The sequence below is a fragment of the Canis lupus genome, chromosome 17 (assembly GCF_011100685.1).
Source record: "Canis lupus familiaris isolate Mischka breed German Shepherd chromosome 17, alternate assembly UU_Cfam_GSD_1.0, whole genome shotgun sequence".
NCBI classification, from domain to species: Eukaryota; Metazoa; Chordata; class Mammalia; order Carnivora; family Canidae; genus Canis; species Canis lupus.
Window position 1 is genome coordinate 59,658,561 of NC_049238.1, and position 25,394 is coordinate 59,683,954.

A 25,394-nucleotide genomic window follows, 5' to 3' on the forward strand; every position below is an offset into this window, starting at 1 on the left:
TTCCCAACACTATTTGTTGAAGAACAGTGTTGTTTTACCTTTTACAATACCTGAAACTTCTTTTATTTGCCTTTTAAAAATATATTTTAAGGTTTTATTTATTCATTCATGAGAGACACAGAGAGAAAAGCAGAGACATGGGTAGAGGAAGAAGCAGGCTACCTGCAGGGAGCCGGATGCGGACCTAATCCCAAGACCCTGGGATCTTGACCCGAGCTAAAGGCAGACACCCAACCACTGAGCCACCCAGGTGCCCCTTTTATTTGCCTTTTATAGTTTTCCTGTTCAACAGGTTGCGGAGTGCAATTCCTAACGTAGGAAGGACAGGGAGATAAAGACTGTTTTCACAGACCCGGTCAGTGTCTGGTGGGGTTTTCACGTTTACCTCAGAACCAAGTACCAATAGGCAGAAAGCAGAAATACTGAGAAAGATTTTAATGTGCTCTCTCTCAGTCTCTCTCTCTCTTGTTTTCCTCTGTTTAGAAAGTTTGGGGAAGGAATCTCCAGCGGTTGCTCCTCTTGGTGCAATAGTTACCGAGTTTCCTTCACACGAAGTTCCAGGGCTGCCACCCTGAAGAAGTGCCGGCAGCGTCCTCCCTGGACACCACGGTGGGTGCTCTGCCTTGTTCTGCTTCGGCTCACAACGCAGCTGAGGACGCAACCGGACCGCAGCGTCTCCACTAGCGACCCGAGGGCTTGGTTCCAAAAGATGGGGCCCTCAAAATAGCATTCCATCATGAAATTTCATTAGTGTTCTTCCCTTTTCCTTCCCTCCAGATGCTATTTTTCTCCTGCCCTGCCCAGCCGGTGGAGGAGATTCACGGTCTTCCTGTCGCGTCGGGACCCCTTGAGGTTCCACGGGGACGGGAGAAGGAGTAGCTGTCCCCTCCCCTTCAGTAGGAAGTGTAGTCCGCGCTCGAGAACCGCCAACCAACACCCGCATCACGCTGGGTTCCTGCAAACCCGACGGAGCGCTCCTCCGAGCCTCTCTGCAGGCCCCAGGGGAGGCGGTGCGATTCCTGCCCCGCGACGGAAGCCGCGCTGAGGGGCCCTGCCCTGCCCCCTGGCCCCCTGGATGGGTCTGGGAGAGGGGCAGGGCTGCCCTTTCCCGCCCGAGAAGCAGCGCGAGGGCGCTCACCCCCATCCGGAGACGCGAGGGTGACGGAGCCCACGTGCCCGCGTTAAAATGACCTCCGCGCCCGCGTCGGGACAGCCGTTTGCCGGAGACCGACCGCAGGGAGAGCGCGTGGCTCCGGGACCGGGGCTGACGAGAGAAGCCGCGCGGTTTCCGACACGGCGGGTGTGTGGCGGGGAGGGAGGCCGGCGTCCGAGCACGCGGTGCGGCCCGAGCGTGCGGAGCCTCAGCGGAGGTGGGTCGGCAGTGCGGGGCCGCAGGTTGTGGCGGGGACCCGGGGTCCAGCTGGGCCGCCCGGCCTTCCTTGAGGCGGTCTCGGTCCGCGCGGCTCGGCGGCCGCGTCCCTCGGGGTCCTCCGGGCGAGGCGGGGCCCCGGGGTCTCACGCCGGCGCCTCCCTCCCGCGCCCTCGCCGCTCCTCGTGTCCGCAAAGGCGCGTCTCCGGGGCAGCCCCGAGGTGCGGCCGGACGTGTGGACCCGGCGGGGCTCCGGACGGGTAAGGCCCCCGCACAGGGTAAGGTCTTTCTCGTGGGGCTCCTTTAACAGAGAAAGCAGAGAGGAAACGGCCTTAGGAGACAATTCCAGGGAGGGGTGTGCGTCATTCAGAAGAACAGACAGCTTATTGCAGAGGCTACTTGTATCTCTTAAAAACAGCTAGTTGTCCCCTCCCTGGTAGTCTTGTCGCTAGGATTAGGTCACCGCCGCGGCAGGGTTTCGATTTCTGGTCAGCGGGGATGTTTCTGTAATGAATCTGTATTTTCCTCCCCAGAAGTGTGGTGTGCACCGAGGGCCCCATAAAGAACTTCTGCACTGAGTTCCTAAACGCCGGGAGGTCGGGCCCCAGCGTCAGAGTCAACTCCCAAGCTGCGAAGAGCCTGGGAAGAGATTCCTCTTATTCCACTCACCTTAGTTAGAAATCTAGGTCTCACTTTTAGAATTTCCATCTAATGAGAACTTGGAGCTTCCAATCACTCTGTTAAAAAAAAAAAAAAAAAAAAAAAAACCACGAACCAGTAAAGTGAAATATACAAAATGTTGCAAGAATAGTAACATCCTGTTATCCCTCCCCTAAGTGCACCAGTGAACATTTCCCCGCATTTACTTTCTCCCTCCATCCTCATATTTACAGACTGGACATCATTTGAAGGCACCTGGCAGACATCTCAAGACAATTGGTTGGGCTGCTCTTGCTCCCTCCCTTGGGCAATGTCCCTCCAAACCAGCCTCGCTTGGCATGACCTTTCTTCGGAGCCCAGGGGAGGGCTTTGTCCTCTGGAGGAGACTCCGCTTGTCCCTTCAGGAACCAGACATCTCTTGCCTCCAGGCTGCAGAGAAGCTTCAGGCAGGTGGAGTGTTATTTGCTTCTTACCGGATAGTGCAGGCCAGGCGTGCCCTGTGCTTGTAGGAACAGGATTAGGTGGTCATGCCCCCAGCACTGCCTGCCCTCTGGACTCCTTCTGGTGGGCAGTGGTCCTGCACTTGATGGTGGCCTAGGATATGAGTAATTAACACTTGGTCTCATGGCTGGTCTTCTGTCCAATTCAAGCATGTACTCAAAGACTGACTTGGGTAGAATGTTCACCATTTTACAATATCCAAATGCCCCAACACCTTCAGACTTGGCTATGGAGCTGTTTAATACATGAAGTCTGATGAAAGTGTTTGACTTAAAATTTGATCAAATAGAAAAAAAGAGGGGCACCTTGGTGGCTCAGTTGGTTGGGCATCTGCTTTTGGCTCAGTTTGTGATCCCGGGGTCCTGGAGTCCAGCCCAGTGTGCACACCCTGCTCAGTTGGAGTATGCTTCTTCCTCTCCCTCTGCCCCTCCTCTGCTTGTGCTCTCTCTCTCCCTCAAATGGATAAGTAAAATCTCTAGAAAAAAAAAATAGAAAAAAAGAAAGTGACAGAAGCCAAACGGATCCTCTATTTCTGAAAGAAAGGCAAGGCACAGTCATTGCAGCTTGAGAGGAATGGCCTGGCAGAGCAATATAATGAAAGGGAAGGGAAAGGTGGGGAGGGAAGGAGTCTCACTGCTCTTGGCTTGCAAGGAGCTCTCCCATGCCTCAGAGTGTGCAAGTCTCCAAGCTTCTGAAGCTTCCAGAAGCTCTAAGATCCAAGGGATATAAACTTTCAATTTGTGTGTTTTGTTCTAAATCAGGAGTCCTGACTGAGATGTGGGATTCTGAATTGAGGATGTGAAAATCCTGAGCCCTTGCTTTCAGGGAATGGCAATATACCCTCTAAGCAGGGGCCTCTGCAGTGCTGAGCTCTCATTTGGCCTTAGTTCTTTCTGAAGATATTGTTCCTGGTTGAATTTTGCATGTCACATGCCCTAAATTTGGACACAGCAGAAAGCTCTGTATTCAGGAAGAGATGGAGAAGCTACAGTGGAGAAGTTGCCTCACATGTGAAAAATGAAAGTAATATAACACTGTATGTTAGTTATATTTGAATGAAAAAAGAGAAAAAAGAAGAAAAAATGTCCTTTTAGAAACTGGATAGAATTAGTTTTTTTGAAAGAGTTTAAAGTACTATTTTCTGAAGAGTCTTGCCTGAAAATGCAAGAAATATAAGAGACATTATTTGCATCCTTGGGAGACTCCAAAGGCACCCTGTAAATAGGTTTAAGCTCTTGTTGAAAACAAGTGTTGAGCACACCTTCCAAGGAAGAATACACAGTTACAAAGAGCCAAATTCTGGCAATACAAGAAAACTACTTTGTAGACAAGTTTTATTTCTTTTTTTAAAGATTTTATTTATTCATGAGAGACACAGAGAGAGAGGCAGAGACACAGGCAGAGGAAGAAGCAGGCTCCATGCAGGGAGCCTGACGTGGGACTCGATCCCGAGTCTCCAGGATCATGCCCTGGGCCGAAGGCAGCGCCAAACTGCTGATCCACCAGAGCTGCCCAACAAGTTTTATTTCTAGAGCTCCAGATGTAAATATTTCAGTTATGTCCATAATTACTCCACTTGTTAGGGATTTATTTATTTATTTATTTATTTATTTATTTATTTATTTATGAGAGAGAGAGAGCACCAGCCCACAGGGAAGGGGATATGAGGTGTGGGGGATGGGGCAGAGGGAGAGGGAGAGAGAATACTTTACTCTGAACCTGAAGCCTGAGTTAGGGCTGGATTCCCTGACCCCCAGATCAAGACCTGAGCAGAAACCAAGACTCAGCAGCCCAACAACTTCACCATCCACACACCCCTAGGGCTTTTTGTTATCTAATTAATTTTTGAAAGATTTTTAACTTATTTTATTTAAATTCACTTAGTTAACATATAGCATATCATAAGTTTCAGATGTAGAGTTCAGTAATTCGGCAGTTGGATGTAACTCCCAGCGCTCATTACATCACGTGCCCTCCTTGATGCCCATCATCCAGTTACCCCATCCCATTCCCCTCCACCAAACCTCAGTTTGTTTCCTATGGTTAAGAGTCTCTTAGGATTTGTCTCCCTCTCTGATTTCATCTTATTTTATTTTTCCCTTCCTTCTCCTATGCTCCTGTTTTGTTTCTTTTTTTTTTCCAAGATTTTATTTATTTATTCATGAGAGACACACAGAGAGAGGCAGAGACATAGGCAGAGGGAAAAGCAGGCTCCCTGTGGGGATCCCAGAACTCTGGGATCATGACCTGAGCCAAAGGCAGATGCTCAACCACTGAGCCACCCATGTGCCCTCCTCTGTTTTGTTTCTTAAATTCCACATATGAGTGAAACCATATGATAATTGCTTTCTGTGATTGACTTATTTTACTCAGCATAATACCCTCTAGTTCCAACCATGTCAATGTAAATGGTACGATTTCATCCTTTTAATGGCTGAGTATTATTCCATTGTCTATATACCACCTTTTCTTTATCCATTCATCTGTTGGCAGATGTCTGGGCTCTTTCCATAGTTTGACTATTGTGGACATTGCTGCTATGAACATTGGGGTGCAGGTGCCCCTTCGGATCACAACATTTATATCCTTTGGGTAAATACCTAGTAGTGGAATTGCTAGGTCGTAGGGTAGCTCTATTTTTAAATTCTTGAAAAACTGGTCAGTGCAAATGCCTGATCCAGTATATGGGCCGGAGGGATTAAGGTGTGTGTGGAGGGGAGAGGCGGGCACAAGAAAGTAACATGGTAGCAGAGATCCAATTTGCTGAAGTTCCCAGTGTTGTTTATTTGTGAGGTGCCATTGTTCTGTTCTGTTTAACGTTGTTGTAGTGACATCTGTGGTTAGAACTCAGTTATAGTAATTGAAGGGATCCCAGAAGAACATAAGTTTAGGAATGGGTTCTCAGAATTTGTTCTGGATTATCTGGAATTGGGTCTTAGACATCATTAGATTTGATGGTATTAAGGATCCTGATGTGAGGGCACACTGTCAGTTTGTTGCAGGATTTCTCTGCGTTTAGTGTCTGCAGTTCCTGGTCACACCGCTTCCAAGAATGATGAGGTAAACTAGACAAAGAACAGTGGGCAGCAAAGCAAAGTTTATTGAGCAAGAGTACAAAGCTCCCAAAGAGGGAGGGGGCCTGAGAGGGTTGCCCTTGGAGTTTCCAAGTTTAGGGGGCTTTATGAGCTCTTTTGTGAAAATATCTTAAGCAATCAGGGTGTGCTGAGTCGTGCCAATCAGGGCTCCGGTCATGTATCTATCTACTGATTAGGTTATCGTCTCTGTCCTGATCATCTTTTTTGCTGACATCTAAGGTCTTATGTCTTAACTGCCCCTTGCCCATGGTAGTGACAGATGCTTTGTGGTTAACTGTCTTATTTTAGGATGTTTTGCAGAAGTCATTTCTGCAAAGATTGCAAAGCAGAATGCTAGTGTGGTCCTGTCTGAGCTGTAAAAGAGGATGTTAGTGCTGTTTTATGTTAACTGTCCTGACTCCATATTTTCTTGTTGGGAACCCTGTCCCTGACTACCTCACTGTCCAGATAACTCCTAATAAGTTCATGGCATGCAGTAGCCAAACATTTACTCGAGAGGCTCTCACTGTTCACTTGCTGCATTGACCAAAAACTTGCACCAAAAAGTGGCTTATTGTGAATGCAGTTTAAGTGCCAGGACTTCTTTGGTATATATTACAGAGGAAAGTATCCAAAGGCTTAGGGAGATCAGGATGCTAGAGTGGATTTACCATGGAAGACAAACTCATTCACCCCATCTATATTCTCTAGAAAGTCAAGGAGAACACTACTTTCAACAAGGCTGTGGGAAATATATTCAAAAAGCCTATATCTCTGGATCCTCAAAGGACTCTGTGATGGCTGGTTTGAGAAGGACAGTGGGAACTGCTGCCACTGAACTGTTATTCGTAAAAGTAATGGGGATAATAGGAAGATGGAGTTGAGAACGTCACATGGCAATGATTAATCTCCAAAGACAAGGTGGTCACAGTTAATACAATAGATAGCAAACTTGAAGCACTAATCAGAATAGCTCAGCACACTTCGTCATTAACTCATCAATGTCCCTAAATCTGAAATTGATGGGTAGCCTATTAAAGTTTTATTCGATCTGTAAAAGCAAAAACATCTAGTGACTCTGAGTCTGAGTTGAATCACAATAGCCACAGATCCTCAACAAATTCATAATCATAGAGCCCTTTGAATGAAGGAAAGATAGATTCCCCTCAAGGAAAGATGCTAGTTATATAGCTAAAAATTAATACTCTTAGACTTTTAGCCCAATAGCATATTCATGCCAGAGTCCTCTGAGTAGAATGCTCTATTAGTAAAAAATAACTTTATAACAGAATATTTGACAGTTGAGTACCTGGGTGGCTCAGTCAGTTAAGTGTCTGCTTTCAGCTCAGGTCATGATCCTGGAGTCTGGGATTGAGTCCCAAGATCGAGTCCCACGATGGAGCCCCACATCAGGCTTTCTGCTCAGCAGGGAGCCTGCTTCACCCACTCCCTCTGCCCCTCTCCCCATGCTCTCTCTCTTTTGCTCTACACTCTCTCAAATAAATAAATAAAATCTTTTTTTAAAAAGGACTATTTAGCAATTGTACTGTAATAAATATTACTTTACCTTAACTATTATTGGTTATGCTTAATTGCCAAAAAATATTATATAAGGATTATCATTAGGGATATTATTAGTCAAATCGGAATGAGGCAAGTTTAGAGTTTGAACATCTGTTTGACTGTCATGAGATCTACTTTTAGTAGGAAGCCAAAATAGAGTAAGTAACTAAATATTTAAACAGCATTTAACAATTTTGTAGGAGCATACAATGAAATTATTTACAGCAACATTTAACGTTATTTTTAACATTAGCTATTCCAGATAGAGATATCCCTCTCTCTCTCTCTTTTTTTTTTAAGATTCTATTTATTTATTCATGAGAGACACAAAGAGAGAGAGGCAGAGACACAAGATAGAGGGAGAAGCAGACTCTCTGCAAGGAGACCGATGTAGGACTCCATCTGGATCCCGGGATCACACCCTGAGCTGAAGGCAGACACTCAACTGCTGAGCCACCCAGGCGTCCTTGGAGTGATATCTCATTGTGGTTTTAATTTGCATTTGGCTAGTGGCTACATCACTATGTTGAATAGCTTTTCATGTACTTATTTGAAGTCTTTATATCCTTTCAGGTAAAATATCTGTTCATCTCTTTGTCAATTTTCTAATCAGTTTGTTTGTTATTTTACTATTGATTTCTAAAATTATTTTTATTTTCTAGGTACTAGTCTTTTCTGGATATATGGTTTGAAAATATTTTCTCTTTGTTTTTTCATTCTCTTAATGAAGTCTTTTGTAGAGCAGTTTTTAATCTTGATATAGTCCAATTGATCAATCTTTCCTTTTATGGATCATGCTTTTGGTGCGAAGATTAATAACTCTTTGCCTAGTCTTAAACCCTGAACATTTTCTTCTACTTTTTCTATAAAAGTTTATACTTTTACATTTTACATTTAAGCATATGATCCATCTTGAATTGCTTTTGTTAAGTTGTGAGGTTTAAGCTGAAGACTTTTTTTTTTTTTTTTTTTTTGCCTATAGATGCCCCATTACTCCAGCATCATTTGTTGAAAAAGGCTATCCTTCCTCCATTGAATTGCTCTTGCACCTTTATAAAAAAAAAACAGTTGGACATACTTGTGTGGATATTTGTGGGTTCTCTATTCTGTTTCATTCATCTATCTATATGTCTATCCCTTCACCAATACCACAATGTATTGCTTACTATAACTCTATAATAATCCTATATAATAACCTACCTAATTATGACTTCTCCCACTTTCTTCTTCTTTTTCAAGATTATTTTAGCTATTTAAGAGTCTGTTATTTCTTTTTTTTTTTAATTTTATTTATTTATTCATGAGAGACAGAGAGAGAGAGAGAGGCAGAGACACAGGCAGAGGGAGAATCAGGCTTCAAGTGGGGAGCCCGATGTGGGACTTGATCCTGGACCCCGGGATCGTGCCCTGAGCCAAAGGCAGATAGATGCTCAACTGCTGAGCCACCCAGGTGTCCCAAGAGTCTGTTATTTTCATATAAGTCTTATATGCTTATTTATGTCTATAAAAAATTTTGCTGGTATTTTGATAGGAATTACACTAAACCTATAGATCAGTTTAGGAAAGTTGGCATCATTACTACCTTGAGATGCCCAATCGTGAAAACAGTGTATCTCTCCATTTGTTTAGGTTTTTAAAATTTCTCCCATCAATATCTTACAATTTTCAGCATACAAATCCATTATTTGCTTTGTTAGATTTATACCTAAGTATTTCATTTTCTTTGGAGCAACTGTAAATTGTATTGTTTTTAGATTTCAATTAAATTCAATTAAGTAATTTTCATGTGTTCATTACTAGTGTATAGAAATGTAATTGATTTTTGTGTGTTGATCTCATAGCCTGCAATCTTGCTGAACTCCTTTATTAGTTCTAGATTTGTTTTTCCCTTGGAATTTTCTATGTAGACAATTATGTCATCTGCAAATAGGGACAGTTTTATTTCTTCCTTATTAATCTACATGCCTTTTATTTCTTTATTCTTGCTTTAAATGCAGTGGCCAGAACTTGCAGTATGATATTGAATGAAAGTCCTGAGACCAGACATCATTTTCTTGTTCTTAATCTTTGGGGGCAAGTGATGAGATAACAAAAGGCAAGCTGAGAGCAAAGGGCAAGCTTACACCCCACATACCACCTCCCCTCTCAAGGTGGGAGTGGGAGATATGTGATATTTCTCAGGCACTCTCGGCTGCCCAAGAACAGAGGAAGGAAGAGACAAATGGTTAAGTGATAAAGATCACAGTCATACAGGACATAAAACTCCATTAGTTTGTAACCGTCTTAATGGTTTACAATAAAAGAGAATAGTCAGACCTCCAGGAACCTAGGCTCCCCTGGAGCCCTAACATCACCTTCCCCTTCATAGGATAAAAAATTGTACATAATCAGTTACTCCTCATACATAAAATGCAGCTTTTTCTGCCCATGGGTCCTATCCCCATGCTTAATAAAACCATTTTTTGCATTGAAAATATCTCAAGAATTCTTTCTTGACAAATCGTTCTTGGACCCAAACACCACATTATATCGGAAAACATTCAGTATTTCCCCACTAAGTATAATGTTAGCTGTAGATTTTTTGTAAATGCTCTTTATTAAATCGAGGAAGGACCTCTCTAGTCCTATTTATCTGAGAGTTTTATTCATGAATGGCTATTGGATTTTGTTGAATACTTTTTCTGTGTCAGTTGGTATGATAGCATGTTGTGTCTTCTTTAGACAGTGGATACAGTGAATTATGTAGAGACATAATTTAGACAATAGTCTTGAGCAATGGAAACCTGGTCATGGCAAAAGAGCCCACAGCAAGCCCCTGGCTGAACACAGACAGGCCTATCAGGTGACCTACCTCACGACATCCTTAGGCCCTAACCAACCAATGGCCCACTTACAACTAGGCATGGTTGCTAAAAAAGAGAAAAGTGCATATATCATCATACCTCCTCATCTTCCTTCTTTAAAAACAGCTCCAACCCCTGCCTTGTGGCAGACAGCCTCTCCTCTGCTGGCGGTATATTCAATCAATTTCTGTCTCCTTTGTGTTCTGCCTTGGGCGAATCCTTTTACCACCCTTGCCACTGGCTTCCACCTGATCTTTGCCCCACACTTGGGGCCCCCCATCTGATTGAAAGAGAGATACCACAAATTATATCAATTAATTTTTTAGTGTTGAACCAACCTTGCACACTCGGAATAATTCCCACTTTGTCATGATGTATAATTCTTTTTATACATTGCTGGATTCAATCTGCTAATATTTTACTGATGATTCAATCTGCTAATGTTTTTGCATTTAAGTTCATTAGGGCTATTGGTTTGCAGTTTTCTTTTGTAATATCTTTGCCTGGTTTAGGTATCAGGATAATATCAGCCTCATAAAATGAGGTGGAAAGTGTTCCTTTCTCTTGTGTATTCCAGATTAGATTGTGTAAAATCAATGTTACTTCTTTAAATATTTCATAGACGTTTCCAGTAAAACCATCTGGGCCTGAAGATTTGTTGATTGGGAGTTATTTAATTAGAAGTGAAATTCTTTGATCTTCACAGGATTTTTAGATTGTCTATTTCATCTTGGTTGAGTTTTGCTAGTTTGTAGTTATTGAGGAATTAACCCAATGCTTCTAAGTTTCTGAAAGTGTTCTTTGTTATTCGTAACAAGCTTCTTTCAACCACACCTGAGTTTCTGTTTGTTTTTTTAATAAAATATTTTATTTATTTAAGAGAAGGAGAGCTCCTGAGACAGCATGAGCTGGGAAGGGGCAGAGGAAGAGGGAGAAGCAGACTCCCCATTGAGTGGGGATCCCCATACAGGGCTCAATTCCAGGATCCTGGGATTCTGACCAGAGCCAAAGGCAGACATTTAACGATTGAGCCACCTAGGCATCCTTCACCGGAGTTTGTGTTAATGCAGGTTCTTTTGGAAAATCCTTAAGGAAGAGGGCTGGTTACTGAACTAAGTGCTTGGAAGATTGGCACTTTCCATCCCACCTTCTGACCTCTGGGGAGGAGAGAGTGACTGGAGGTTGAATCAACCACCAATAGCCAATGATTTAGGCAATCATGCCTAAGTAAGGAAGCCTCCATCAAAAATCTCTGACCTACAGGGTTCAGCGAGCTTCCAGGGTGGTGAACACATGGAAGTGCTGGGAGAGTGGTGAGTCCAGAGAGGTTATGGAAGCACTGCACCCCTTTCCACATACCTTGCTCTATGCATCTCTTCCATCTGGTTGTTTCTGAGTTTTATATATATATAGATTATCTATCTATCTATCTATCTATCTATCTATCTATCTATCTATTCTTTAAAGATTTCATTTATTTGTGAGAGACACACAGAGAGAGGCAGAGAGAGGCAGAGGGAGAAGCAGGCTCCCTGTGGGGAGCCTGATGCAGGACTTGACACCAGAATCATGACCTGAACCAAAGGCAAGATGCTCAACCATTGAGCCACCCAGGTGCACCTATATATATTTTTTTAGTAATAAACCTGTAACCTAGTAAGTAAACTTTTTCCTGAGTTCTGTGAGACACTCTAGCAAACTAGTTGAACCCAAGTAAGGGGTTCTGGGAACCTCTGGTTTATAGGTGGTGGGAAGCATGGGTAATGACCTGAACTGGTGATTGGCATCTGAAAGGGAGGGAGGCAATCCAATGGGACTGAACCCTTAGCCTGTGGGATCTGACACTATCTTCAAGTAGACAGTGTCAGAATTGAGTTAAATTGTAGGACACCCAACTGGTATTGCAGAATTACTTGATGTGTGGAAAATTCACATAGCTGGAGTCAGAAGTGAAGTAGTATCATAATACTGAGACTAAAGGAGACAAACCAGGGATTTTTCCTTTACAACAAGTTCATTGTGGGGTAAGTTTCTTTCCTAGTTCTTACTGTTGCACTCAGGATGCTCTTTGAGGAGTATGATGATGCTATAGGCATTCCTCAGTGTCCCTTGATTTTTTTTGAACCTAGCCTGAAGAACATTTTTATTCTTAATGGTAAGAATGGCTACCACATCCTCTGCTATTATCTTGATTTTCTTTGGATAATTTTCATCCCCCAAACTTGCTGACTTTCTTCCACTTGCTCTCTTAGCTCTGGGCTCTCAGGGCATTGGTTCAGCTCAAGTTCTTAGAGAAAACACACCCAATAGGGGCCACAGTCAAGCCCCACCTGGCATTTCCAGGGCATATTTATTACACTTTTTGGTGCCTCTTGGACTCAGATAAAACAGAGTTGGAAAAGACCTTGAAGAGCTAAAATAATAGCTGTATTTTACTGATAAGGAAATAGGCCCAGAGAAGAAGAGATTTTCTCAAGTTCCCTCACTACTAGATGGCAGGAGAGTCACCACAAAAACCTTGGCCTCAAGCCTCTCTGTCCAAAGCACAATAACACACCCCCAAGGAATCCACATCTAAATTTCAGGGGACCTTGGATGAAACATAGGTATTTCCACTGTTAAAACAAAAAGCCCATCCTAGGACAATTTTTTTTTCTTCTTTTAAAGATTTTATTTACTTATTCATGAGACACACAGAGAGAGAGGCAGAGACATAGGCAGAGAAAGAAGTAAGCTTCCTGTGGGGAGCCTGATGCAGGTGGGGCTTGATCCCAGGACCCCGGGATCACAACGTGAGCTGAAGGCAGACGTTCAACCACTGAGCCACCCAGGCATCCCGGACAATTCTTTTATCATAATTCTATAGTCCTATTATTTATACTCAGTCAATTTTCAATTGTGGCTGACACAATGGGATCAAGGAACACAAGTATTAAGTAAAATTTATCACAGCCATAATTAAAGTGTATTGATGTGTTTATCTATAAGACATCGGGCTGCTGCTCCAGAAGATCATCTTCCTGAGAATAGGCACTCTGTCCATATCCCCATTGCCTCCACAGGAAACTGCCAGTTAAAACATTCAGTAAGTATCTGTGGAATGGATAAATAACAGTTACCAGGAATAACTAACTTTTACTGATGTTGTCCAATCCCAATCATATTTCCAAACAAATCCTATCCTGGGTTTATACTGAAGAAATAAAAGCATGGCCTTAGGAAAAGCGTCCAAGACTTGATATATTTATTTAGCTATTATTATTTTTTTAAGATTTTATTTATTTATTCATGAGAGACAGAGAGAGAAGGCAGAGACATAGGCAAAGGTAGAAGTAGGCTCCCTGTGGGGAGCCCAATGCGGAACTCTATCCCAGGACCCCAGGATCACAACCTGAGCCAAAGGCAGAGGCTCAACCACTGAGCCACCCAGGCATCACTAGGTATTATTATTGTTAAAGTAAGCTCTATATCCAACATGAGGCTTGCACTCACAACCCTAAGATTAGGATGTTACATGCTCTATCTACTTAGCCAGCCAGGCACCCCATAAAGCAGTCCAAGATTTCAATACCAGCTTCATCACATATTACATATGCTTTAGTGGATGATTACACTATCCTCTTTCAGTCTATTCTGCTTACATATAAAATACAGAAGGAAGCATTAACCAGGAGAGTTTCTGGATGTTCAAATTAACATCAGTAGAAAAAGCTCCCAATCCCGGCATCATAGTCATTGATGTGCTTCTTAGAAATATCTGAGGAATATATGAAAAATCCACAGCTAACATCATGCTCAGTGGTAAAAAACAGAGTTTTTCCTCTAAGATCAGGAATAAGACAAGGGTGTCCACTCTCACCATTTTTATTCAACACAGTACTGGAAGTCTTAGCTACAGCAGTCAGACAAGAAAAAGACATAAAAGGCATCCAAACTGGTCAGGAAGAAGTACAATTTTCACTATTTGCGATGACATCATACTACATATAGAAAACCCTAAGGACTCTACCATAAAACTAATGGAACTCAGTAAAGTTGCAGAATACAAAATTAATATACAGAAAACCTGTTGCATTTCTACACACTAATAATGAAGTAGCAGAAAGAGAAATTAAGAAAACAAGTCCATTTACAATTGCACCAAAAAGAATAAAATACCTAGGAATAAACTTAACCATGGAGGTGTAAGACCTAAACACCAAAAACTATAAAATGTTGATGAAAGGAATTGAAGATTACATAAACAAATGGGAAAATATTCCATGCTCATGGATTGGGAGAATAAATATTGTTTAAATGTCCATACTACCCAAAACAATATACAGATGCATTAATCTGTATATAATGCAATCCCTATCAAAATAGCAACAACATTTTTCACAGAACTAGAATAAATAATTCTAAAATTTGTATGGAACCACAAAATACCCTGAATAGCCAAAGCAATCTTGAAAAAGAACAAAACTGGAGGTATTGCAATCCCGAATTTCAAGATATACTACAAAGTTGTGGTAACCAAAACAGTGTGGCACTGGAACAAAAATAGATACATAGATTAATAAAACAGAATAAAGAGTCCAGAAATAGACTCATGCTTTTTTGTTGTTGTTGTTAAGTAGGTTCCATGCCCAGTGTGGAGCCCAGTGCAGGGTTTGAACTCGTGACCCAGAGATTAAGACCTGAGCTGAGATCAAGAATCATATGCCTAGGGGTGTCTGGGTGGCTCAGTTGTTTGTCTGCCTTCGGTTTAGATCATGATCCTAGAGTCTTGGGATTGAGCCCTGAGTCAGCTTTTCTCTCCTTCCACTCCTCCCCCTGCTTATGCTCTCTCTGTGTCTCTCTCAAATAAATAAACAGAATCTAAAAAAAAAAAAAAAGAGTCAGATGCTTAACAAACTGAGCCACTCAGGCACCCCTAACCTCATGCTTTTATAGTCAAGTAATCTATAACAAAGGAAGCAAGAATATATATGGAAAAAAAGTGTCTTTAATAAAGGGTGTTGGGAAAATTGGATAGCTACATGCAAAGAATGAAACTGGACCACTATGCCCTACACAAAAACATAACCTCAAAACGGATTAAAGACCCAAATGTGAGACCTCAAATCATAAAATTCCTAGAAGAAAACATAGGCAGTGACCTCTTTGGCATGAGTTGTAGAAACATTTTTCTGGATATGTTTCCTTTGGCAAAGGAAGCAAAAAATTAAACTATTGGGACTACATCAAAATAAAAAGCTTTTGTGCAGTCAAGGAAATCATCAACAAAACAAAAAGAGAATCTACTGAATGGGAAAAGATATTTGCAAATGATGTATCCAATAAGGGGCTTAATATCCACAATATATAAAGAACTTGTACAGCTCAACAACAAAAAAAACAAATAACCCAATTAAAAAATGGGCAGAGGACATGAATAGTCATTTTTCCAAAGAAGACATACAGATGGCCAATAGATACATGAAAAGATGCTCAATATTACTCATCATCAGGGAAATGCAAATCAAAACCACAATGAGATATCACTTCACACCTGTCAGAATAGCTAGAATAAAAAACACTAGAAATAAGTGTTGGCAAGTGAGGATGTGGAGAAAAAGGAACCCCTTACACAAGGGTTGTTGGTGGGAATGTGAGCTGATGCTGCCATGTGGAAAATACTATGGAAGATTTTTTTTTTCATTGGCCAAGGTCATTATATTGTACACCTGAAACTAATATGACACTGTATTAACTAATTATACTTGAATTTTAAGAAATAGCTGGGATACAGCCAAGAAACCACATTTCAAACAAATTCCCCAGGAGATTTTCGTCCAAAGGAAAAGCCCCACCATTAGGCAAACAACTTGAAATGAAGAACCCCCAAGGCCCTAATTGTAATAAGAGTGAGTCAGTGGAAGCCTGCAAGTCCTTTGTTCAGGGTGGTCTTTCAATGGTATGTATCCCTGGGAAAGAATGTCTCAACTGATTTGGCAAACAAAGAAAAACACTGTTTCCCCAGGGCATGTGTTTGGCTCCTTCTGCTCCCCCTTTTCTCCCTCTGCTCTAACTGCTGGGTGATCACAGCTCTCGTGTGGATCATTTCTTCATGAAGTATCCTGTTATTGTCTTCTCCTCTTGGTGAAAGAGAAGACAGAGAATAGTTTGGATCTCCATTGTTCTAGGCTTTCTGCTAAGCCACCTCAGGGAGCTGAAAGAAATCATGACTGATCTAAGGTCAAAAAAGAGGATCCCAGAGGAGCATGAGACCATAAGGGCAGCCCCTCAGGGAGGATTGAACAATGGCATGGTCAAAATCAGATCTTTTAACATGGGGAAAACATATCAACTAATTATGGAGAGGATGCTGCCATGAAAAGAGAGAGGAGGAGGAGGACCATCCAGAGGAGTGTGAGAAGAAAGAAAAATGTGGATTAAATGAAGATGGAAACAAATGATGCTTTAGTTGGTGGGGAGGAGAATATTTACTGTTGAGATAGTCTTGAGAATCTTATCTGCAATCAGAAGCTTCATTAGTACCCAGGACAACTGAGAGTGCTTGCACAGAGAGGGAGGCTCAATATGCCGGAGCTTATAGCCTGAGGCCTTGCTTGTAGTCCAAACTCCAATAAAATTGCCAGTTAACTGTCTGGAGTTACAAGCATACAAATAGAATATAAGGAGAGCTTCCTACCCAGAGAGGCTCTCTGCCCCTTGGTTGTCTAGCCAAACTAACGCCCAAAGCAACCTGCTCTAAAAGTTTACACTCTGGGCACTGTCTATTTTATTTTATTATTATTATTTTTAATTTTATTTATTCATGAGAGACAGAGAGGCAGAGACACAGGCAGAGGGAGAAGCAGGCTCCACGCAGGGAGCCCAACGTGGGAGTCCGTCCCGGATCTCCAGGATCAAGCCCTGGGCTGAAGGCGGCGCTAAACCACTGAGCCACCCAGGCATCCCGCATCGTCTATTTTAGCAGCCATTTGCAGACTTTTGATACCTTTCTGCCAAAAACTGCCAACCAACCTAAAAACCTTAGGGTTTTTTTTTGTTTTTGTTTTTTTTTTAAACCTTAGGTTTTCTACTGCTGCTTGTTCAATCCTCTATATACAAGTACAATATCAAGGAATACATATTCTTCCCCCCCCTCCTGCTGCAAACACACCTTTATCAAGGACCATCATAAAGTCATTCCTCATTCCTTTTTAATTAAAATAGGCTTTATGGCTCTTTCTCATATAAAAACATAAAAGAATTTTAGATATTTCTTCTTCCTTGCACCCTTTCCAATTTTCAAATGTTCATTCTTAAAAAAAAAAAAGTAACTAAAACATAAATGCTACTGAGGTATGATTAATTAATTCAGTAGGAGGGTTCCCCCCCCAACTTTTGATATTCTTCTCAATATACACCAATACCATTTTCCTTTTCCTTACAGTAAAATATATTGATGTTTCATTTAAATTGAGGCCAATTTTGTTTTGTTTTGTTTTGCTTTACATTCCCATGTTTATTGCAGCATTATTTATTCACAATAGCCAAGACATAGAAACAATCTAATGCCCTCCAATGGATGAATGAGTAAGTAAAATGTGATACACACACACACACACACACACACACCTACAGGAATATTATTTAGCCATAAAAAAGAATAAAATTCTGCCATTTGCAACCACATAGATGACCCTAGAGGGCATTTATGCTAAGTGAAATAAGCCAGAGAAAGACAAATAATGTATGGTATCACTTCTATATGAAATCTAAAAAAAAAAAAAAAAAGCCAATTTCATAGAAACAGAATAGGATAGTGGTTGCCAGGGGTTGAGAGGAGGAAGAAATGGGGAGATATAGGTTAAGTGTATAAACCTTTAGCTATAAGATATATAAGTTCTGAGCATCTAATGTATGGCATGGTGACTATAATTAATAATACAGCATTATATACTTGAAAGTTGCTGAGAGTACATCTTGAGTGTTCCCAGCACACACACAGGAAAAGAGTTAATTATGAGGTGATGGATATGTTAATTAACCTAGATCTTGGTAATCATTTCATCATCATATTGTACATTTTAAATATATGCAGTTATGGGGGATCCCTGGGTGGCTCAGCAGTTTCGCGTCTGCCTTTGGCCCAGGGCGCGATCCTGGAGTCCCGGGATCGAGTCCCACATCAGGCTCCTGGGCATGGGCCTGCTTATCCCTCTTCCTGTGTCTCTGCCTCTCTCTCTCTATGTCTATCATGAATAAATAAATCTTTAAAAAAATATATGCAGTTATGTTTTTCAATAATTTTTCAATTATTCCTTAATAAAGATGGGAAAAAATTAGAAAAAAAAGTAAAGTACATATTAAGACTTAAATCTAAAAAAAAAAAAAGATATAAATCTAAAAATAAATAAAAGATCCCCTGGTACACTTTTGTTCTGGAAATGAAGGGCATCATATGCAACTGATGGAGGACCAAAGAAGTTGTATGTGGGTGTTCAGGGCCAATCTCTTTTTTTTTTTTTTTATTGCTTAATTTAATTTAATTTAATTTTGTGTATTTTTTTATTGGAGTTCAATTTGCCAACATATAGCATAACACCCAGTGCTCATCCCATCAAGTGCCCCCCTCAATGCCCGTCACCCAGTCACCCCATTCCCCCACCCACCTCCCTTTCCACTACCCCTTTTTCGGGTCCCAGAGTTAGGAGTCTCTCATGTTTTGTCACCCTTACTGATATTTCCCACTCATTTTTCTCTCCTTTCCCCTTTATTTCCTTTTGCTATTTTTTATATTCCCCAAATGAATGAGACCATATAATGTTTGTCCTTTTCCAACTGCCTTACTTCACTCAGCATAATACCCTCCAGTTCCATCCACATTGAAGCAAATGGTGGGTATTTGTCATTTCTAATGACTGAGTAATATTCCATTGTATGTATAGACCACATCTTCTTTGTCCATTCATCTTTTGACAGACACCAAGGCTCCTTCCACAGTTTGCTATTGTGGATATTGCTGCTAAAAACATCGGGGTGCAGGTGTCCCGGCGTTTCATTGCATCTGAATCTTTGGGGTAAATCCCCAGCAGTGCAATTGCTGGGTCATAGGGCATTTCTATTTTTAACTCTCTGAGGAACCTCCACACAGTTTTCCAGAGTGGCTGTGCCAGTTCACATTACCACCAACAGTGCAAGAGGGTTCCCCTTTCACCACATCTTCTCCAACATTTGTTGTTTCCTGTTTTGTTAATTTTCAACATTCTCACTGGTGTGAGGTGGTATCTCATTGTGGTTTGGATTTGTATTTTCCTGATGGCATGTGATGCAGAGCATTTTCTCATGTGCTTGTTGGCCATGTGTATGTCTTCTTTGGTGAGATTTCTGTTCATGTCTCTTGCCCATTTCATGATTGGATTGTTTGTTTCTTTGCTGTTGAGTTTAATAAGTTCTTTATAGATCTTGGATTAAATTGAGGCCAATTTTGACCTCCTAATGCCTCACTCTCACTACCTCCTCTGACTGTAGGATGCTTTTGTTTTTGTATGAATATTATTCTTATACTTGTTGGTTTTTCATTTCATTCTGGCTGCATAAGGTCAGTTTACAATTAATCTCCTTGAATATAGCAGTGGACACCCATTTTTAAAAAAGATTTTATTAATTTATTCATGAGAGACACAGAGAGAGAGAGAGAAAGGCAGAGACACAGGCAGAGGGAGAAGCAGGCTCCATGCAGGGAGCCTGATGCGGGACTTGATCCCAGGACTCCAGGATCACTCCCTGAGCCCAAGGCAGATGCTAAACCACTGAGCCACCCAGGGATCCCCTAGATACCCATTTTGATGATGATTTGCACATCTGATGATTTTCTTTATTCTTTCATTCAGGTCACCAATATACTGAACATGAGAGGGCTGGTTTGCTAGAGGTTGCCATAAAGCCATGGATGAATATGGCATATGCAATGCCATATGGCCCATGAATGTGAGTGACCTTTCTATAGATCATGGTCAAATCCGGCCCTTAGGTATTTGGTGGGTAATCCATAACCTGCATGTGCAGTGGCGTTTAGTGGTGTTGCGGCAGACTGTCAAGGGATTCTCAAGTGTGGTAGGTGAGGGACTTATCTGACCCACCTTGTCTCTCCATTCTAACTGAGGTTGAAGCATGAGGCTAAGGAGGATGCCTTGGAGTATCTATCTCTATGGTTCTGCTGCTAGGTTGCTGGTACTACATGTTTGATCCCAGGCACCTCCACATGTACAGCAAAATGTCTATGAAAAAGTGCAGGAAGAAAGACAAGGGGAAATCACTCTTGAAAGTTTTGTCTTACTCTACTCTGCTCTACATCTAGTTATACAGTGCTATTGCATTGTGAAATGTCTCAAACACATTTCTGAGCTCTCTTCTCCAGTGACTATGGGACCTGCCATTATGTTGGAAAAAGACATTCTCATCGAGTCCTTTATTTTAAAAACTATCAAGTCCTAGTTAAAACCCCGTGCTTACATGATGTCACTTAGTAATGAGTTATTAACAATGACAATAAGAATAATCACAGTAACAGATTTAGTGAGCAATTGTATACCAGGTACTATGCTAAGCCTAGTTCAAACATTAACTCATTTAAATCTCCCACTAACTTTTTTACAAAGACTTATTTATTTATTTGAGAGAGAGAGAGAGAAAGAGCTTGAGCAGAGGGAAGGGGCAGAGGGCTTTTATTTATTATTTATTTGAGAGAGAGAGTCCTCAAGCAGACACTCCACTCATCCCAGAGATTGACATGGGGCTTGATCTCAGCACCCTCAGATCATAACATAAGCTGAAACCAAGAGTTGAGCACTCAACCGACTAAGCCACCCAGGCACCCCCCAAATCTCCTAACTTTAGAGGAAGGGTTATTATTAAACATAGTTGACCAGAAAAGATGCTGAAGATTAGGGAGACCAAATCATTTATTTGTTCAAGTGCTTAGGTATTGAAGGTGCAACAGGGAAGTGCACCCAGACTATCTATCTCTAAATACTAAGGAACATCTCCCTGCCCAGAAGATAATCTCTAAATTTAATGATGACTGCCAATTTTTAAAGTACTCTTTGTATACATGCCATTGAATTCTATCAACTTAGAGTAGATCCAGATTTTTAATTTATTCTTTTTATTTAATCCACTAGAATACTGGAAATACACCAATTCCATCTTTTCAAACTCTCCCATTTTCAAAATGAGAGAATATAGTTCTAATTTTTTTAAGTGGCACATAATTCTTTTTTTTAGATTTTTTTTGGTTTATTCATAAGAGACACAAACAGAGAGGCAGAGACCTAAGCAGAGGGAGAAGCGGGAGCCTTGCAGGGAGCCTGGTGTGGGATTCGATTCCAGGACCCCAGGATCATGCCCTGAGCTGAAGGCAGATGCTAAACCACTGAGCCACCCAGACGTCCAAATAATGTTGTTGTTGTTTTTTAATTAGTTTATTCATGAGAGACACAGAGGGAGAGGCAGAGAGACAGGCAGAGACACAGGCAGAGGGAGAAGCAGGCTCTTCAAAAGGAGCCTGATGTGGGACTCGATCCTGGATCCATGCTGTGAGCTGAAGGCAGATGCTCAATCACTAAGCCACCCAGGTTTCCTGAAATAATGTTTTTTTTTTTTTCTGAAATAATGTTTTTGATAATATATTAGAAATACTTTTCTATAAGCAATTGATAAATCATTGAACACTATATCTGAAACTAAGAATGTATTTTATATTGGCTAACTGAATTCATTTTTTTAAAGATTTTATTTATTTATTCATGAGAGACACACACACACACAGAGGCAGCGACACAGGCAGAGAGAGAAGCAGGCTCCATGCAGGGAGCCCCACGCGGGACTCGATTCCGGGACTCCAGGATCATGCCCTGGGCCAAACGCAGGTGCCAAACCACTGAGCCACCCAGGGATCCTGGCTAACCGAATTCAAATACATAAAGAAATATTTCTCTTGATTATAAAAATAATATAGTGGATGATCAGCAGTCATGCGGAGTAGTTTAACATTTGTATTTAATGTTTGATTACAAATAATATTGCCAACTATTAGCTCGGTTGAGGCCCCTCATAATGAAGTGATATTTATGAATCAGTTTGCCTAAGACTGTGAGCCAAAGAGTGGTGCTTGCATTAGCAAGGTATTTAGACCAAAGTCTTCAGAGTTTGGATCCCTGATACACTATCTCTTGTTCACTTAAGCTGGAGTCACTCCTGTCCAGTAGCAACAACAGCCATTAGTAACCAGGCCACATCCCGAACGCCTCTGTCCTAGAATGGGCTTCTACTCATCCTTCAGGTCCCTCTCTTACTCAAGGTTGTCACTGAAATCAGAGGAAATGGAACAGAGAGATCTGTTCACAGAGGCAGAAGTAGTATTTAAGGCAACAGACTTCAGTTAGGAGAACTTAAAAAAAATCTTTTCAAATGTGAGAAGTGATGTTCACGCAGGAATTTAAGGAAGGACCAGGTACTACCTATGGCTCTTCCCAAGAGAAAAGACCTCTGGGAAGAAAGGAGAGTCTGTGTTGAAGATGTGAGATGCGTTGGTTTGTCAGCTCCAAACACTGATTTCCTGAGTACCTGCAAACCAGCTCATTCCCATCAGAGTGTGCTTTCAGGGGCACTAGAGGGCAGGAAGATGAGAAGGGGGATTTGCTTTACTTCCTATTTGCTCACTGTTCCTTTTCTTTTTTCTTTTTTTTTAATTTATTTTACTTGAAAGAGAAGAGAGAACATGAGCAGGTGGGGAGGAGCAGAGGGAGATGAAGAAGCAGACTCCACTGAGCAGGGAGCCCAATTCAGGGCTCCTCCCAGGACCCGGAGATCACGTCCTGAGCAGAAGGTAGATGCTTAACCAATAGAGCCAACCACGTGCCCCTACTGTTCCTTTCCTTTTTTTTTTTTTTTTAAGATTTTATTTATTTATTCATGATAGTCACACAGAGAGAGGCAGAGAGGCAGAGAAAGAAGCAGGCTCCATGCAGGGAGCCCGACGTGGGATTCGATCCCGGGTCTCCAGGATCGCGTCCCGGGCCAAAGGCAGGCGCCAAACCGCTGCGCCACCCAGGGATCCCTACTGTTCCTTTCCTACATCACTTCAGCAATGGTTCTTTACCTTGTCAGCTGTTTCTGGTAGTTATAGGTGGCCCCAGATTCTAGTTTTTCTCCTATTCCCAGGACAGTTTTTAGTGTGCCCCTTCCTAGATATTAGCATCAGCAGCCCTATGCGTCCTGCTCTGAGTTCCAATGGCAAATGTGCCCTCTTTAGAGGGCCTGAGGGACTGGCACCAGCACCAGTTTGGCAAAGTCCCTCCTTTGAGGTCTCTAGCTCAGCTCTGTGAGAGGTCTTGTTCAGGCTCTGGAGGCACTGCTGAAGGTGGGCTCCCCCTCCTCCAAAGGTGAAAGCTTTGTTTGCACATTGAGCCTCCAATAACCATTGCTTGGCACTCATCTGCTGCTCTATAAGTGCTCACATCCTAGCTTTGGGGCCAGTGGTTGGTCAAACTCCCATCCCCACCCTTGCCCAGCCCCCATCCTTAGGAGCTTCCACGGAGAAATAGCCTTGTTGTGATGGCACACAGGTCCCCTTGGGGCTGCTTCATGGGCACTTCTCACCAGGTAGGTCCCAGACACTACCAGTTCCCAGCCAGCCCATCAAGGATTCCAAGGATTCCATCTTCCTCTTGGTGTTTCATTTAAGAGACAGGGAGAAGAACTTACCATTTTTTGGTCTGGTATGCAAATTCTCCTAAAATTGTAGCTACAAAGGGTAAAAAGGTAAAAGGCTGGCAGAAGAGAGCAAAGAACAGGAGTGTGAGAACAGAAGATGAATCAGGGAAGAAAAGAGAGAGAGGAAGGGAGTTGGAGCAGGGGATAGGAAGCTTTTGTATAAAATCTCATCTCTTTTCAGATCCAGATGGTATTTTCTGCTGTCAAGGCCCACATGAGACCATCAGAACTGAAAGAGCAATATTCCTTCCTGACCTGGGAAGCCCAGGATCTGGGTCTGGCACTGACTTTCTTGTTATGTCTGTTGTGTGCAGCCTCCTGCTGGATACTATGGTTCAGCTCTGTTCTGCCATCTTCTGTCTTGGCCCGCAGCTGCTTCTGGAAGTAAGTGCAGAGGAGTTACCCCCTTCAGGGGGGTTTCTGGGCAGCTTCTAAACAAGCATCTCTTGCTTTCTTCCTTTCCCCACAGATGCTCCCCCAGGCTACAGGGACAATAGGGAAGACAGAAGCTCCCTGGTTTGCTGACACAATCTCACTATCCTGAAGCCTGATTGTAGGACTGGCCTTCTCGCTGCACCCATGGAGCTGACTTTTGGAGATGTGAGTTGTCATCCTTCTCCCTTGGGTTCAGGAGGCCTTCATTTATTCTCAGCCCTGCCACCATTGTCTTTGTAACCTCAACTTCCTCTGCTGTAAAGTGGGCCCATATGTGACTCCTTTATTTCTCACCACTGAGTGCTCAAAGTGTCCCTGACATCTTGGATTTACAACAAACTAAAGGAACTAGTTTCTGAGATTAGACCAGCCGTGTCCCCTTTACCATATTCACTGTTGGGACTCTGCCTGCGGTGGACTGATAATCTCTCTCTAGCACTCCTCCTCCAGAGTCCATGTGCTCTGGAGCAGCTTAGATGTAGTCAGGCCTCAGGTGGAGTGGCCTAAGATGTTCCTCATCTCCTCCTCTGACCTCTCCTCCTCCATCTTCAGTTTGGTTGTAGTCATTCAGATACATACCTTCAGCGCTCTGCTCCAAATGACAAGCACAATTAATCCATTTGTCATTGCTCTGTAGTATCCACTATTGGAATATACCACAATTTATCCTTTGTATTACTGATGGGCTCTCATGTAGATTTTAATTTACAATTTTAATTAATTAATTTAGAGAGAGTGGGGGGAGGGGCAGAGGGAAAAGGAGAGAATCTCAAGCAGACTCTGCATTGAGCACAGAGCCTAGCATGGGGCTCGATCTCATGACCCTGAGATCATGACCTGAGCCTAAATCAAGAGTAGATGCTTAGCTGAGCCATCCACGTGCCCCTGTAGATTCTATTTTTTTACCTTAACCCACTGTGCCACTGTGACTGTTCTACTAAATATCATCTGATGAAGATGGTATGATTTTCCATTGGAAGCCCCTTCTAGCTGTCTTCTATGGTATTTTGATATGTCCCCACCATTCTTTGAAGTCTTCCTTGATTATGGTCTAGTCAAAGCCCATCTTGGCAATGATCTACCTGAGCAACCCCAGGGTCAGGTGAAGGCTGAAAGCAGTGTTCATTGACCCTATGCCAATTTTCCCACCATCTAGCCAGCAGACCAACACCACACAGTAGTGTTGTTATATTAATTTCT

At 42.2% G+C, this 25,394-nt stretch overlaps 1 protein-coding gene across 1 annotated transcript; it reads left to right on the forward strand.

The window, feature by feature from the left end:
* The first annotated feature begins 1,186 nt into the window (after nt 1-1,186).
* Nucleotides 1,187-24,555, forward strand: LOC119869796. Its single transcript, XM_038562414.1, has 5 exons — nt 1,187-1,370; nt 1,445-1,629; nt 2,263-2,479; nt 24,074-24,143; nt 24,229-24,555. The coding sequence occupies exons 1-5, from the start codon at nt 1,187-1,189 to the stop codon at nt 24,254-24,256; spliced, it is 684 nt and encodes a 227-aa protein (XP_038418342.1). The 3' UTR covers nt 24,257-24,555.
* The last annotated feature ends 839 nt before the right edge of the window (nt 24,556-25,394 follow it).

Excerpts from the sequence above, each read along its gene's own strand:
- LOC119869796 (XM_038562414.1), top strand. The coding sequence starts at position 1,187 with ATGACCTCCGCGCCCGCGTCGGGACAGCCGTTTGCCGGAGACCGACCG. Across the intron at positions 1,630-2,262 it reads CCCGGCGGGGCTCCGGACGG|ACTGGACATCATTTGAAGGC; the intron begins GTAAGGCCCCCG and ends TCATATTTACAG. Across the intron at positions 2,480-24,073 it reads TGCAGAGAAGCTTCAGGCAG|CCTCCTGCTGGATACTATGG; the intron begins GTGGAGTGTTAT and ends TGTTGTGTGCAG.